Here is a 16,915-nt window from a genome sequence, read left to right on the forward strand (position 1 = left end):
TGCACCTGCCTTGAAATTTCGAAAGGCACGAAAATTAGACTGTTTGGCCTTTGATTTGGCCCTGTCCTGAGGAAGGGTATGACCCTTACCTCCAGTAATGTCAGCAATAATTTCTTTCAAATCAGGCCCGAATAAGGTCTGCCCCTTGAAAGGAATGTTGAGTAATTTAGACTTTGAAGTCACATCAGCTGACCAGGATTTGAGCCATAGCGCCCTACGCGCCTGGATGGCGAATCCGGAATTCTTAGCCGTTAGTTTAGTCAAATGAACAATGGCATCAGAAACAAAGGAGTTAGCTAGCTTAAAGGGACAGTAAACCTTAAAAATAATGTTATATAATTCTGCACATAGTGCAGAATTATATAACATTATTTAGGTGCTATAGCCATAAACATATTATTTACTGTTAAATTTGCTAAAATACTGTGCTTTTACAGACCCGCTCTCTGATGAGCGGGTCTGTTATTTTTAGTCAGCGCATCGGGCCAGCTGTATAGTCACAGCCCGGCCCGACCGCACCATAAGACCAAGTGCAGCTCCCTCCTGTGACAGGAGCGAGCTGCACTTAGTGCTATGGCGCGGTCGGGCCGGGCTGTGACTATACAGCTGGCCCGCTGCGCTGACTAAAAATAACAGACCCGCTCAGCAGAGAGCAGGTCTGTAAAAGCGCAGTATTTTAGCAAATTTAACGGTAAAAAATACGTTTATGGCTATAGAACCTAAATAATGTTATATAATTCTGCACTATGTGCAGAATTATATAACATTATTTTTAAGGTTTACTATCCCTTTAAGAGTTCTAAGCTTGTCAACAATTTCAGTCAATGGAGCTGTATTGATGGCCTCTTCCAGGCCCTCAAACCAGAATGCCGCCGCAGCAGTGACAGGCGCAATGCATGCAAGGGGCTGTAAAATAAAACCTTGTTGAATAAACATTTTCTTAAGGTAACCCTCTAATTTTTTATCCATTGGATCTGAAAAAGCACAACTGTCCTCAACCGGGATAGTGGTACGCTTTGCTAAAGTAGAAACTGCTCCCTCCACCTTAGGGACTGTCTGCCATAAGTCCCGTGTAGTGGCATCTATTGGAAACATTTTTCTAAATATAGGAGGTGGGGAAAAGGGCACACCGGGCCTATCCCACTCCTTACTAATAATTTCTGTAAGCCTTTTAGGTATTGGAAAAACATCAGTACTCACCGGCACTACATAGTATTTATCCAGCCTACACAATTTCTCTGGCACTGCAATTGTGTCACAGTCATTCAGAGCAGCTAATACCTCCCCAAGCAATACACGGAGGTTCTCAAGCTTAAATTTAAAATTAGACATCTCTGAATCAGGTCTTCCCGATTCAGAGACGTCACCCACAGACTGAAGCTCTCCGTCTTCAGGTTCTGCATATTGTGACGCAGTATCAGACATGGCTCTTACAGCATCTACGCGCTCTGTATCTCGTCTAACCCCAGAGCTATCGCGCTTACCTCTCAATTCAGCCAATCTGGATAATACCTCTGACAGGGTATTATTCATGATTGCAGCCATGTCCTGCAAAGTAATCGCTATGGGCGTCCCTGATGTACTGATGTGCCATATTAGCGTGCGTACCTTGAGCGGGAGGCGAAGGGTCCGACACGTGGGGAGAGTTAGTCGGCATAACTTCCCCCTCGACAGACCCCTCTGGTGACAATTCTTTTATAGATAAAGACTGATCTTTACTGTTTAAGGTGAAATCAATACATTTAAACACAGTCACAACAACTGCCACAGTCTACTGTGGTTGTTACCCTCCTCAAACACGACTTTTGAAGCCTTTTGAGCCCTTCAGAGATGTCCTGTATCATGCAGAAGGAAGCCGAGTGTCTCAGTCTGTAATTCTAGCTAGGCCCCTCCCACTCATATTACAACAGTGGAAAGCCTCAGGAAAGTGTTTCTAGGCAAAAATCAAGCCAGCCATGTGGAAAAAAACTAGGCCCCAATAAGTTTTGTCACCAAACATATATAAAAACGATTAACATGCCAGCAAACGTTTTATATTACACTTTTATAAGAGTATGTATCTCTGTTAATAAGCCTGATACCAGTCGCCATCACTGCATTTAAGGCTTAACTTACATTAATCCGGTATCAGCAGCATTTTTCTAGCAAATTCCATCCCTAGAAATATGTTAACTGCACATACCTTATTGAGGAAAACCTGCACGCCATTCCCCCTCTGAAGTTACCTAACTCCTCAGAATATGTGAGAACGGCAGTGGATCTTAGTTACTTCTGCTAAGATCATAGAAATCACAGGCAGATTCTTCTTCTAATGCTGCCTGAGATGAAACAGTACACTCCGGTACCATTTAAAAATAAACTTTTGATTGAAGTTAAAAAACTAACTATAATACACCACTCTCCTCTTACTACGTCCATCTTTGTTGAGAGTTGCAAGAGAATGACTGGATATGGCAGTGAGGGGAGGAGCTATATAGCAGCTCTGCTGTGGGTGATCCTCTTGCAACTTCCTGTTGGGAAGGAGAATATCCCACAAGTAATGGATGATCCGTGGACTGGATACACTTAACAAGAGAAATACAGCTAAACACAAACACCGCAGAAATTTAAAAATAGCCCTGGGTCCTTAAGGGTAAGAAATTGAAAATGTGCCTTGTCCTTAAGGGGTTAAGTAAACTAGTAATTTTTTTCCCCTAACTAGGGTTTTATCCAACAGTTAGCAAACAACGGTGATACACACAGTATATATACATATACACACACACACACACACGAACTTATGGTAGTGGGAAAAAAAAGATAAATCTATTTCAATATTCTCTGGTAATGTGTTCCGGGCTAAAAACAATAACTGTCAAACCACAGGTGCAGGTTGGCACTGCAATCAGATCAGATCAGACTGGCAGACTTTCCTATGCAGATGAGAACAAAGAAGCCAAGATATTGCAGGATGTATAGAATCAAATCAAACAAAATAAGTATATATTTAAGCTCTATGAGGCCCAACACTTATCATTTAGGGTCACTAAGCATGTGAAAGACATGTAGATCCTTGCTTTAAACTATAGACAGCATATATTTGCATTTGAAAAACATAATTTATGCTTACCTGATAAATTCCTTTCTTCTGTTGTGTGATCAGTCCACGGGTCATCATTACTTCTGGGATATAACTCCTCCCCAACAGGAAATGCAAGAGGATTCACCCAGCAGAGCTGATATAGCTCCTCCCCTCTACGTCAGTCCCAGTCATTCGACCAAGAATCAACGAGAAAGGAGTAACCAAGGGTGAAGTGGTGACTGGAGTATAATTTAAAAGATATTTACCTGCCTTAAAAACAGGGCGGGCCGTGGACTGATCACACAACAGAAGAAAGGAATTTATCAGGTAAGCATAAATTATGTTTTCTTCTGTTATGTGTGATCAGTCCACGGGTCATCATTACTTCTGGGATACCAATACCAAAGCAAAAGTACACGGATGACGGGAGGGATAGGCAGGCTCATTATACAGAAGGAACCACTGCCTGAAGAACCTTTCTCCCAAAAATAGCCTCCGAAGAAGCAAAAGTGTCAAATTTGTAAAATTTGGAAAAAGTATGAAGCGAAGACCAAGTTGCAGCCTTGCAAATCTGTTCAACAGAGGCCTCATTCTTAAAGGCCCAAGTGGAAGCCACAGCTCTAGTGGAGTGAGCTGTAATTCTTTCAGGAGGCTGCTGTCCAGCAGTCTCATAGGCTAAACGTATTATGCTACGAAGCCAAAACGAGAGAGAGGTAGTAGAAGCTTTTTGACCTCTCCTCTGTCCAGAATAAACGACAAACAGGGAAGAAGTTTGGCGAAAATCTTTAGTTGCCTGCAAGTAGAACTTGAGGGCACGAACTACATCCAGATTGTGTAGAAGACGTTCCTTCTTTGAAGAAGGATTTGGACACAAGGATGGAACGACAATCTCTTGATTGATATTCCTGTTAGTAACTACCTTAGGTAAGAACCCAGGTTTAGTACGCAGAACTACCTTATCTGAGTGAAAAATCAGATAAGGAGAATCACAATGTAATGCTGATAACTCAGAGACTCTTCGAGCCGAGGAAATAGCCATTAAAAACAGAACTTTCCAAGATAACAATTTTATATCAATGGAATGAAGGGGTTCAAATGGAACACCTTGTAAAACGTTAAGAACTAAGTTTAAACTCCATGGCGGAGCAACGGCTTTAAACACAGGCTTGATCCTAGCTAAAGCCTGACAAAAGGCCTGGACGTCTGGATTTTCTGACAGACGCCTGTGTAACAAGATGGACAGAGCTGAAATCTGTCCCTTTAATGAACTAGCCGATAAACCCTTTTCTAAACCTTCTTGTAGAAAAGACAATATCCTAGGGATCCTAACCTTACTCCAGGAGTAACGTTTGGATTCGCACCAGTATAGGTATTTGCGCCATATTTTATGGTAAATCTTTCTGGTAACAGGCTTCCTAGCCTGGATCAGGGTATCAATAACCGACTCAGAAAAACCACGCTTTGATAAAATCAAGCGTTCAATTTCCAAGCAGTCAGTTTCAGAGAAGTTAGATTTTGATGTTTGAATGGACCCTGTATCAGAAGGTCCTGTCTTAGAGGTAGAGACCAAGGTGGACAGGATGACATGTCCACTAGATCTGCATACCAAGTCCTGCGTGGCCATGCAGGTGCTATTAGAATCACTGATGCTCTCTCCTGTTTGATTTTCGCAATCAATCGAGGAAGCAGCGGGAAGGGTGGAAACACATAAGCCATCCCGAAGTTCCAAGGTGCTGTCAAAGCATCTATCAGAACCGCTCCCGGATCCCTGGATCTGGACCCGTAGTGAGGAAGTTTGGCGTTCTGGCGAGACGCCATGAGATCTATCTCTGGTTTGCCCCAACGTCGAAGTATTTGGGCAAAGATCTCCGGATGAAGTTCCCACTCTCCCGGATGAAAGGTCTGGCGACTCAAGAAATCCGCCTCCCAGTTCTCCACTCCCGGGATGTGGATTGCTGACAGGTGGCAAGAGTGAGACTCTGCCCAGCGAATTATCTTTGATACTTCCATCATTGCTAGGGAGCTTCTTGTCCCTCCCTGATGGTTGATGTAAGCTACAGTCGTGATATTGTCCGACTGAAACCTGATGAACCCCTGAGTTGTTAATTGGGGCCAAGCCAGAAGGGCATTGAGAACTGCCCTCAATTCCAGAATGTTTATTGGAAGGAGACTCTCCTCCTGATTCCATAATCCCCGAGTCTTCAGAGAATTCCAGACAGCGCCCCAACCTAGCAGGCTGGCGTCTGTTGTTACGATTGTCCAGTCTGGCCTGCTGAATGGCATCCCCCTGGACAGGTGTGGCCGATAAAGCCACCATAGAAGAGAATTTCTGGTCTCTTGATTCAGATTCAGGGTAGGGGACAAATCTGAGTAATCCCCATTCCACTGACTTAGCATGCACAATTGCAGCGGTCTGAGGTGTAGGCGTGCAAAAGGTACTATGTCCATTGCCGCTACCATTAAGCCGATCACCTCCATGCATTGAGCTACTGACGGGTGTTGAATGGAATGAAGGACACGGCATGCATCTTGAAGCTTTGTTAACCTGTCTTCTGTCAGGTAAATCTTCATTTCTACAGAATCTATAAGAGTCCCCAAGAATGGAACTCTTGTGAGAGGAAAAAGAGAACTCTTCTTTTCGTTCACTTTCCATCCATGCGACCTTAGAAATGCCAGAACTAACTCTGTATGAGACTTGGCAGTTTGAAAGCTTGAAGCTTGTATTAGAATGTCGTCTAGGTACGGAGCTACCGAAATCCCTCGCGGTCTTAGTACCGCCAGAAGGGCACCCAGAACCTTTGTGAAGATTCTTGGGGCCGTAGCCAATCCGAATGGAAGAGCTACAAACTGGTAGTGCCTGTCTAGGAAGGCAAACCGTAGATACCGTTGATGATCTTTGTGAATCGGTATGTGAAGGTAAGCATCTTTTAAATCCACTGTGGTCATGTACTGACCCCTTTGGATCATAGGTAAGATTGTCCGAATAGTTTCCATTTTGAACGATGGAACTCTTAGGAATTTGTTTAGAATCTTTAAATCTAAGATTGGCCTGAAAGTTCCCTCTTTTTTGGGAACCACAAACAGGTTTGAGTAGAACCCTTGTCCTTGTTCCGACCGCGGAACTGGATGGATCACTCCCATTAATAACAGATCTTGTACACAGCGTAGAAACGCTTCTTTCTTTATCTGGTTTGTTGACAACCTTGACAGATGAAATCTCCCTTTTGGGGGAGATAATTTGAAGTCTAGAAGGTATCCCTGAGATATGATCTCCAGCGCCCAGGGATCCTGAACATCTCTTGCCCAGGCCTGGGCGAAGAGAGAAAGTCTGCCCCCCACTAGATCCGGTCCCGGATCGGGGGCTCTCGGTTCATGCTGTCTTTGGGGCAGCAGCAGGTTTCCTGGCCTGTTTGCCCTTATTCCAGGACTGGTTAGGTTTCCAGCCTTGCCTGTAACGAGCAACAGCTCCTTCCTGTTTTGGTGCAGTGGAGGTTGACGCTGCTCCTGTTTTGAAATTCCGAAAGGGACGAAAATTAGACTGTCTAGCCTTAGCTTTGTCTTGAGGTAGGGCGTGGCCCTTACCTCCTGTAATGTCAGCGATAATTTCTTTCAAACCGGGCCCAAATAAAGACTGCCCCTTGAAAGGTATATTAAGTAATTTGGACTTAGAAGTAACATCAGCTGACCAGGATTTTAGCCACAGTGCTCTACGTGCCTGTATGGCGAATCCAGAGTTCTTAGCCGTAAGTTTGGTTAAATGTACTACGGCCTCCGAAATGAATGAATTAGCTAGTTTAAGGACTCTAAGCCTGTCCATAATGTCGTCTAGCGTAGATGAACTAAGGTTCTCTTCCAGAGACTCAATCCAAAATGCTGCCGCAGCCGTAATCGGCGCGATACATGCAAGGGGTTGCAATATAAAACCTTGTTGAACAAACATTTTCTTAAGGTAACCCTCTAATTTTTTATCCATTGGATCTGAAAAAGCACAGCTATCCTCCACCGGGATAGTGGTACGCTTAGCTAAAGTAGAAACTGCTCCCTCCACCTTAGGGACCGTTTGCCATAAGTCCCGAGTGGTGGCGTCTATTGGAAACATCTTTCTAAATATTGGAGGGGGTGAGAACGGCACACCGGGTCTATCCCACTCCTTAGTAACAATTTCAGTTAATCTCTTAGGTATAGGAAAAACGTCAGTACTCGCCGGTACCGCAAAGTATTTATCCAACCTACACAGTTTCTCTGGTATTGCAACGGTGTTACAATCATTGAGAGCTGCTAAGACCTCCCCTAGTAATACACGGAGGTTCTCCAATTTAAATTTAAAATTTGAAATATCTGAATCCAATCTGTTTGGATCAGAACCGTCACCCACAGAATGAAGCTCTCCGTCCTCATGCTCTGCAAGCTGTGACGCAGTATCAGACATGGCCCTAGTATTGTCAGCGCACTCTGTTCTCACCCCAGAGTGATCACGCTTGCCTCTTAGTTCTGGTAATTTAGACAAAACTTCAGTCATAACAGTAGCCATATCATGTAATGTTATCTGTAATGGCCGCCCAGATGTATTAGGCGCCATAATATCACGCACCTCCCGGGCGGGAGATGCAGGTACTGCCGCGTGAGGCGAGTTAGTCGGCATAACTCTCCCCTCGCAGTTTGGTGAAATTTGTTCACATTGTACAGATTGACTTTTATTTAAAGTAGCATCAATACAGTTAGTACATAAATTTCTATTGGGCTCCACCTTGGCATTGGAACAAATGACACAGATATCTTCCTCTGAGTCAGACATGTTTAACACACTAGCAATAACTTGCAACCTGGTTATAATCTTTTTTAGCAAAAACGTACTGTGCCTCAAAGAGGTACTTAAACGATTAAATGACAGTTGAGATAATGAACTGAAAAACAGTTATAGCATCAACTTTAAAATAACACAACTTTTAGCAAAGGTTTGTTCCCATTAGTAAATAACAATAACTAAATTTGACATAAAAAATTATAGAGTAACGTTTTTATTCACAGTCAATATAAAATTCTCACAGCTCTGCTGAGAGAATGTACCTCCCTTCAAAGAAGTTTGAAGACCCCTGAGATCTGTCAGTGAACCGGATCATGCAGGAAATATAATAGTAGCTGACTGGAAATTTTTGATGCGTAGCAAAAGAGCGCCAAAAACGGCCCCTCCCTCTCACACACAGCAGTGAGGAGAAACGAAACTGTCACAATTTAAAGCAGACAACTGCCAAGTGGAAAATATGCCCAAACATTTATTCACTCAGTACCTCAGCAATGTAAACGATTCTACATTCCAGCAAAAACGTTTAACATGATAATATTTATTAAAAGGATTAGTGACCTTTAACAGAGTAGTTCCGGTGAAATACCATTCCCAGAATACTGAAGTGTATACATACATGTCATTATAACGGTATAGCAGGATTTTCTCATCAATTCCATTCAGAAAATAAAAACTGCTACATACCTCAATGCAGATTCATCTGCCCGCTGTCCCCTGATCTGAAGCCTTTACCTCCCTCAGATGGCCGAGAACAGCAATATGATCTTAACTACTCCGGTTAAAATCATAGTAAAAAAACTCTGGTAGATTCTTCTTCAAACTCTGCCAGAGAAGTAATAACACGCTCCGGTGCTATTGTAAAATAACAAACTTTTGATTGAAGTCATAAAAACTAAGTATAATCACCATAGTCCTCTCACACATCCTATCTAGTCGTTGGGTGCAAGAGAATGACTGGGACTGACGTAGAGGGGAGGAGCTATATCAGCTCTGCTGGGTGAATCCTCTTGCATTTCCTGTTGGGGAGGAGTTATATCCCAGAAGTAATGATGACCCGTGGACTGATCACACATAACAGAAGAAAACTAACATAATTGCTATTCAGTTGTTTAAAGGGACATTACAGGCAAAATTGGAATCCACATGGGTGCATTTCAGTTTTGAAATGATTAAATTTTTGTAATATACATGCATTAGCAAAAATGATTTTAATAAAAGCTATAGCCGTTTCACAGGTGTATTTAAGTATGCACCGTGCACCAGCATTTTAAACACAGCACTTGCTCAGAGAGAGCCTAAGGTGTTTGTACTATCTGGTAATGACTCAATGTGTTAATTGCGGACATGGTACAAGCTCCACTGATGCTCTGAACAGTTGCAGTATTTAAAATGCTGGTGCAGTGAGAATATCTAACTATGCTTCACATGCACAGGAAATGTTAACACTAAAAAAGTGATAACTTTTACAAGAAGCATTTTTGCATATAGCAAATATGTTTCTATTCAAATATGTCATTCATCTATGTGCATTTATATTTTGACCGGAATGTCCCTTTAAATCAACTATCGTCACAGCTTTTTTAACAGTAGCTATTAAAGATGCTCCCACATATTTGAGCGTTACAGGCTGTATTATGATCTCAAAGGAGTTCACAGTTTCCTCTTCATTTCAGAAAGGGGAGGGGAAAAAAAAAAAGTCTTACTCCAAACATGACCAGTGTAGCATTATGCCAGCTTATGAATCACTAAACTGATAGACAGCTCCCAAAACTATCATAGCACTCCACTTACCCTTCTTTATCTTCTGCACAGAGTTAAGGAGATTTCCATTTGTTGCTGTTGCACCCATGGCCAAGGCAGACACTTGAATCTTTGGGGAAGAGAGCAAATTCGGTGCCCCACTGGGAGAATAAGTGAAGAGTGAGCCTCCAAAGCTCTGCCTGCGCCCCTCCCTACGGTTACTGTCGATGGCAGCCTGCAACTCGTTGGGATTACTAAGGCTTTTTTTCTCACATTCATAGGGGTACAAGTACTTCATATATCTAGCAAAGTGAATGGGGGAAAAAAACAAAAAACGATTACACCAGAATAATAAAACCACAAAAGCGCAAAATTAATGGTATGACAGTCACAACATGGGTGGAACGCTTAATGGGAAAACAAAAAAAAAAGTTTGAGAGATACAAAGAGTCCAACACAAAAGAGAAAGCAAGGGAGAGAGTGAGAGAAAATGAGAGATCATAAAGTGTTGAGAACAAATCATTGTGGCACAGGGGAGGGAAAAAATAAAGAAGAAATGAACCAGTATGATGGGGTGTAAGGTTACATAAGAAGTGACAGATCACAACTACAGGGAATCATATACCGTAAAGATGAATGAAAAAATAATGAAAGGGGCAGTTTGTGTGTCCTGCAGGTACTTACTGTGTACGCAGGGTGAAGGCCGCACTGGTGATAGAGGTTGGCAGGTTCAGTCCTTTGGTGATTTCTCTCCACAGCTTCTTGTTGATTACTTCCACCAGTCCTCCCTTCTCAGTCACAAGAACATACAACATGTACAGATCCAGGACCTGCTTGGCCATGATAGGAATCCTGTTCACAGGTGTTCCTGGAAGGGAAGCCCATCAGGCATTATTTATGTGTGAATCAAAATGGTCATACCACAAGTTTCTATTGCAATGACCAATTCCTTAAAGGGATACTAAACCCAAATGTTTTCTTTCATGATTCAGATAGAGCATGCCATTATAAGCAACTTTCTAATTTACTCCTATTATCAATTTTTCTTCATTCTCTTGCTATCTTTATTTAAAAAGCATGAATGTAAAGTTTAGGAGCCGGCCTATTTCCGGTTCAGAACCTGGGTTATGCTTGCTTATTGGTGGCTAAATGTAGCCCCACCAATAAGCAAGCGCTATCCAGGGTTCTGAACCTAAAATAGGTCGGCTGCCTAGCTTTACATTCCTACTTTTTAAATAAAGATAGCAAGAGAACGAAGAAAAATTAATAGGAGTAAATTAGAAAGTTGCTTAAAATTGCATGCACTATCTGAATCATTAAAGGGAAAAAATTGGGCTTTGTATCCCTTTAAACACTTTTAAGAGTTCTTCCATTATCTATCTATCTCTAAATATATCACACATACAACCACCACTATGATCAATAACGGAGCATTTAAAAATATATATCCCAGTTACATAGAATTCAAAACATTTCCATTAAGATATGGGAAAAGTCATACTGTACATGAACCAACAATTTTTTTTTTTTTTATTTAAAGAGACACTAAACCGCAAAAAAATTATTTCAGGATTCAGATAGAGAATACAATTTTAAACAACATTCTAATTTACTTCTATTATCCAATTTGCGTCATTCTTTAGATATCATTTGTTTAAGAAATAGCAATGCACATGGGTGAGCCAATCACACAAGAAATTTATGTGTAGCCACCAATCAGCAGCTACTGAGCCTATCTAGATATGCTTTTCAGCAAAGGATATCAGGAGAATGAAGCAAATTAGATAATAGAAGTAAATTAGAAGGTTGTTTAAAAATGCATACTCTTTCTAAATCATAAAAGAAAAAAAGGTGGGTTTCATGTCCCTTTAAATACGCAAAATGTCAAACAAGTTTTGCTCTGTGTAGGCTTAAAACATGATAGGAAAAGCATAATGAATAAGGAAAATTACATGGCATCTGGGAGCAGGTGTATATTATATAGAATTTGTCACTATAGGAGCAACGCTGCATATTCAAAGGTTTTCAGAAATCCATACTGCATAGCATTGGGGGTGGGGAGAAAATAAACAATCCAATATATTTCAAGCCTCACAGATCTTTCTCTAGATGTGTATATTAGATGTGGTATAACCAGTTCTCAAACTTTCTCATAGGTTCACCTCTATTTATATGTACACCAGTCTGGTTATCAGGCAACAGAAGCCTAGCGATAATCACAAAGAGTGTGAATATATATATATGTGCCGATCATTGCGCTCACAGGGACCCGCCTACAGTGCAATAAAGTTTAAGAATATTAAGAAGCCAGAAACCCGGAGAAACACAACGTCTGGTTTATAAAATTTCTACCCAACTGCTAAATAAGTTATCCAGCATTGTTATTTTATGGTGATGTTACATCTTCCCATTGTAGGTCTACAGAATAAAATCAGTGCTTTATTACAATCATGGTACATGAAAAACTAAGCTTTCTCTTGCTATGCAAGTCTACTTAGAATGAGTGAGCAGGGGTGGGGGACTTCTAACACATCCGGGGAGTAAGAAGGATGTAGGAGGGAAAGATACACAGGAGGGGGGGGGGTGGAAGTGAAGCACTTCTGCTGAGGGATTCTCTTGCTTTTTCTCCCACCATCCCCCATTATAAACATACAGTAATTACCTGGCTGCACATGGATTACAAATTAAACACAGCTCACAAAAAGCTGTTTATCTTCTCCACCGAAAACGCATTATCCCTTAATTACAGCTTCCTCCCTTTAAACTCTTTAAATATCAAGCCAAAAACCAGGCAGAGAAATCACCATTTAGATGCAGATATTGTGAGTTATCCAGGGACAGGAGCTAAAATGTACCGAGTCAGTAAGTGGTTACACACGAAAATATGGATTATGTACCATCTTGGAAAAATTGGTGTTTGGTTGCGGCTGTAGGCAGATGACATTGAATAGCCAACCCTTTGCCCAGCAATGGATGTGTTATATCTCCACCCCTCACAGTAGCCCTGCATATTGCTCTAATTGCTCTGTTGATAAGACCTGACCCCTGGGGGCAGAGGGTGGGTGAGGGTACGGAATGTTGCATTCCAAGGTGGGGGAGGCTATCTAAAAAGGACTATGCCCCAAGCTGAAATTCCTATAGCGTCCCACTCCCTACCATAAGCACAGCACCCAGGCAATAAAAGGGCCACTTATACAAGCACATACATTGATAGTTACAGACAGTGAACATGTAAAACCGCCAATGTTTATGTGTAAAGTAAAGTTACTCTCACCTCTCTTCTGCATGAAACTGAACAGGTCATCTAGAAATTCCTTCCTTTTTGGATCACCATCCAATTCATAAAGCTGTGAAGGGAGAAAAGTCAGAGATTGACAGGGTACAGATAGGCATAGCTGGGGGGAAAAAGGGTTCAGCAGGGTAACAAGCAACAAATTAGGACATAAGTTATAGATTTTTTTTTTATTCTTCATAACAAAAAATAAATAAATCAGATAATGCTGCAAAATGCAACATGTTACAAAAGACCAAGAAATATAGCCCAAATTTGCACTGTGTATCCGGACGCTTGCTTGAACGGACATCTGTTGCTACTAAAAAGAGGAAATGAAAGTGTAAAACTGAAGAAAAAGAAAAATGAAAATAAGAGGAAAACAGAACTGCAACAGACCCTGCATATGTCAGCAAGTAGTAATCCTCTAAAAGGGAAAGCTAGAAGCTATCCTGTAGTAGCCAGTACCCTGATAGTTCTCATGATGCTCAAATAGACTGGAGGGTTCCTAATAATAATGGGAAAGTAGCTTCAAAATATCTGGGGAGCCAAGTTGAGCCATTCCTTTATAGTAAGCCAGCTCATGTTACTCTAGAAGTTTTATGCCTTGTAAGGCAGTGACAGAAAGCAACCGGCACTGCACAAATGTAGTGTAGTGTAATAAAAGGAAAAAAGGTAATTTAAAAACTATGAATAATACATATTGCAATGATTTCTATTAAGTATAACCCACTGCTTAGTGTTTTTTATTACAACAATGGAGCAGACTGTTTAACATCCCCTTAAAAGGGCCATTATAGTGCACAAATTGCATGTTCTAACAAGGGTTGCCACCTCAGCCATGTTTTTCTGGACACTTATGAGTTACACATGCTGCAGGGTGTGCAGGCAGGAACATGAATTTCATCCCTGGACAGCACACAAATAGTGACACTGAACATCACTGTTTATATTCTTCTCTGCACACCCTGCAGCATGTATAACTCATAAGTGTCCAGGAAAACACGGCTGAGGTGGCAACCCTAGTCTAACACTGTTTAACCACAGCTAGACAGCTTCCAAGCTCAACACAGATGGTAATTAGTGGGATTGTGCAACTATAGCTGCCTATTGGCTCACCTGCTGTTTCCTGTAGCATGCAAGCAAGACTTTAAATGTGTTCAATCCTTGCAGAGGGATTCATCATATATTTAAAGGGACAGTAAACATGATTTTTTTTTTATTCTTTCAAAAAGATAAATACCTTTACTAGCCATTCCTCAGCTTTGCACAACCAACATTGTTATATTAATATACTTTATAACCTTTAAACCTCTAAATTTCTGACTGTTTCCAAGCCTCTGCAAGCTGCCACTTATCTCAGTGCATTTTATCTGCTTTTCACAGGCACAGCCAGTTCATGTGTGCCATATAGATAACATTGTGCCCAATCCCGTGGAGTTATTTATGAAGCAGCCCTCATTGGCTAAAATGCAAGTTTGTAAATAGCACTGAGATAAGGGAGCAGTCTGCAGAGGCTTAGATACAAGGTTATCACAGAGGTAAAAAGTATATTAAAGGGATATGAAACCCACATTTTTTTTCTTTAATGATTCAGATAGAGCATGCAATTTTAAGCAAATTTTCTCCTATTAATAAAAATGGTTTAGTTTTCTTGGTATCTTTATTTGAAAAAGCAGGACTGTAAGCTTGGGATCCAGCCTATTTTTAGTTCAGCACTCTGGGTATCGCTTGCTGATTGGTGGCTTAATTTAGAAAAAAAATTGCATGCTCTATCTGAATCATGAAAGAAAAAAAATGTGGGTGTCATATTCCTTTAATATAATAGTTAGTTATGAAAAACTGCGAAATAGGTAATAAAGGTATTATCTATATTTTTGAAACAAACATTTTCGGATAGACTGTCCCTTTAATAGCAGGCAATTTTTGCACTATCAAAGCTCCAACTCTAAAGGGACACTAAAGTCAAAATTAGATTTTTATGATTCAGAGCATGCAATTTAAATTATATGCACACTTAATTAGGCATGTGCAAGAGTTCACAGTATATACGGATACGTATTTTGTCACTGGCTTGTGGCTGTCAAATGATAGAGGGCAGGGAAAATGGAAGTAACTGATTTTTAAAACCAGTAGTAGATGGTTTTTTTCTGATAAATGTGAAAGTGATATTGCATTGTCTTTTTATTAAGCATTTGTTGATTATGCAATTCTACTGTATTTAAAGGACTATAATAGTTGAACAATTACATGTTTTAATTTGTTAGAACATGTAATTTAAAGACTAGCAACCCTGCACTACTCTGTGTTTATACTGTAAAATAGTTTTTCCCTTAATGTGTTTACAATTGCTTTTTTTACCAACTACAGAGTAAAAAATGTATGAAAATGAGCCTTTTAAGGGTTATTTGTGTATATTAAAAGCTCTGATTTTGTGTTTTGAAGCCACAACCTAATACAATGGGTTGAGCTTGTAGGTATAATCAGATCTCATTACTGTATCGCATTGTGTACATATACCTGCTTCTTTATCTTATATCTGTCCATAAACCAATCACCAGTGCTTGGAGAGAACAATGGAAAATCAACATTTATTACCTTATCTCTGCTATATCCTACTGGGAGTGTAATTTCTTCTGCTGGCTGTGTTTACAAAGCTTATCTATAGCTTGGACCTGTGGCCACAAACTTTCAGGATAGGTGGGGATACCACAGGCTAAATCAACTATTTCAAATGCCAATATAAGGGTAAAGGAGCTACTTGTAAACAATTTAATACACTCCAGCAGGTAAAGTGGATCATTGGGAACAACTTAAAGGGGAGAAAAATTTTGAGTAAACTGTCCCTTGAACCATTGCAAAGGGTAGAAGTAACACTCGGGCCCGCAGAGCATTGCAGGTCCCAAGCAGAAACTGCTGCTGATCCAATCAGCAACGCTAGTCCTGACTCAGCTGTGTAACTAGCAATGCTGCTTGTATCAGTGCAGGGCTGCTAGTCTTAAAATGACATGCTCTAACGAATTAGAGCATGTACATTTTTGACTATGTTGGCCCTTTAATGACCCTTTAACTATATGATTAAGCCTTTGTGTGGGTTAAAGCCACACTCACAGAGAAGTTCTGGCCCAGAGCAGGAAACAGCTGCCAAGCCAGTCAGCGACAGCTGTCACACAACCCCACTAATCATTGGCTGTGTTCAGCTCAGTAGCTGGAGCTATTGCGGCTCAAAGCAGCACTTTTATGCTGTTTTCATGGGTTAACAAAGTGTTGGTGTCTCAATAATGGAAATAATACATGCTCTATCAAATTACATCCATAGAATATCCCTTTAAAGGGACAGTCTAGTATAAATTAAACTTTCCTTATTCAGAAAGGACTTGTGATTTTAATCAACTTTCCAAGGAAAAAGAGAGCGATATCACCAGCGCCAAAAATGCTACCACACAGGATCCTCCCCAATGTGCAAGATCTCTCAACCAGATCTCAGAATAAGTGGTTAAAGTGTGCTATGAAGGAGCGTCAAAAATCCCCAGAGTGGATTATTGGCTAAAGGTGGAGTTAAAATGTATATTAAATTTGTGTATAAAAAGAAACTAAGATCAGATATATGAGATTTAAAAAAGTTGTACAATTTATTACAAAGTACTAAAAAAAATTATACAATAAATTAAAAACAATCGATTCATAACCATAACATTTCTCTTATGATCTATCTAGAAAAACTTGGGTATAAACTCATTGGTGATTGACAGTACAACTAGGAAATAATCTGAATGATAGTGCCAGAAGTAAAACACATTAGTCTTTCATTGCCCTATGTGGAACAAATAACGTGATAAAATAACTTTATCAAAAATGATTCAATGTAGAAGATTATACAGTTATACAATGCCCTATATAGACACCTATACAAGGCAGCCTCTATAAAACATCCATAAAACATCCTTAACTATGTGAGAGTCCCAAAGATTAAAAAAAAAAAATAATAATATATATATATATATATATATATAAAATCCAATTGTGGGCGTGAATGTCC

At 40.4% G+C, this 16,915-nt stretch overlaps 1 protein-coding gene across 4 annotated transcripts in view; it reads right to left on the minus strand.

The window, feature by feature from the left end:
• ARID3A (AT-rich interaction domain 3A) overlaps positions 1-16,915 on the minus strand; it is a 261,218-nt gene that overhangs the window by 141,182 nt on the left and 103,121 nt on the right. For all 4 annotated transcript variants that reach the window (XM_053702819.1, XM_053702821.1, XM_053702820.1 and 1 more), the window contains 3 exons: positions 12,880-12,952; positions 10,290-10,473; positions 9,657-9,907 (listed from right to left, as the gene is read on the minus strand). In XM_053702819.1, coding sequence (XP_053558794.1) covers positions 9,657-9,907; positions 10,290-10,473; positions 12,880-12,952 — 508 coding nt within the window. The remainder of the gene's footprint in view (positions 1-9,656; positions 9,908-10,289; positions 10,474-12,879; positions 12,953-16,915) is intronic.

Source organism: Bombina bombina, chromosome 2 (assembly GCF_027579735.1).
Source record: "Bombina bombina isolate aBomBom1 chromosome 2, aBomBom1.pri, whole genome shotgun sequence".
Lineage (NCBI taxonomy): Eukaryota > Metazoa > Chordata > Amphibia > Anura > Bombinatoridae > Bombina > Bombina bombina.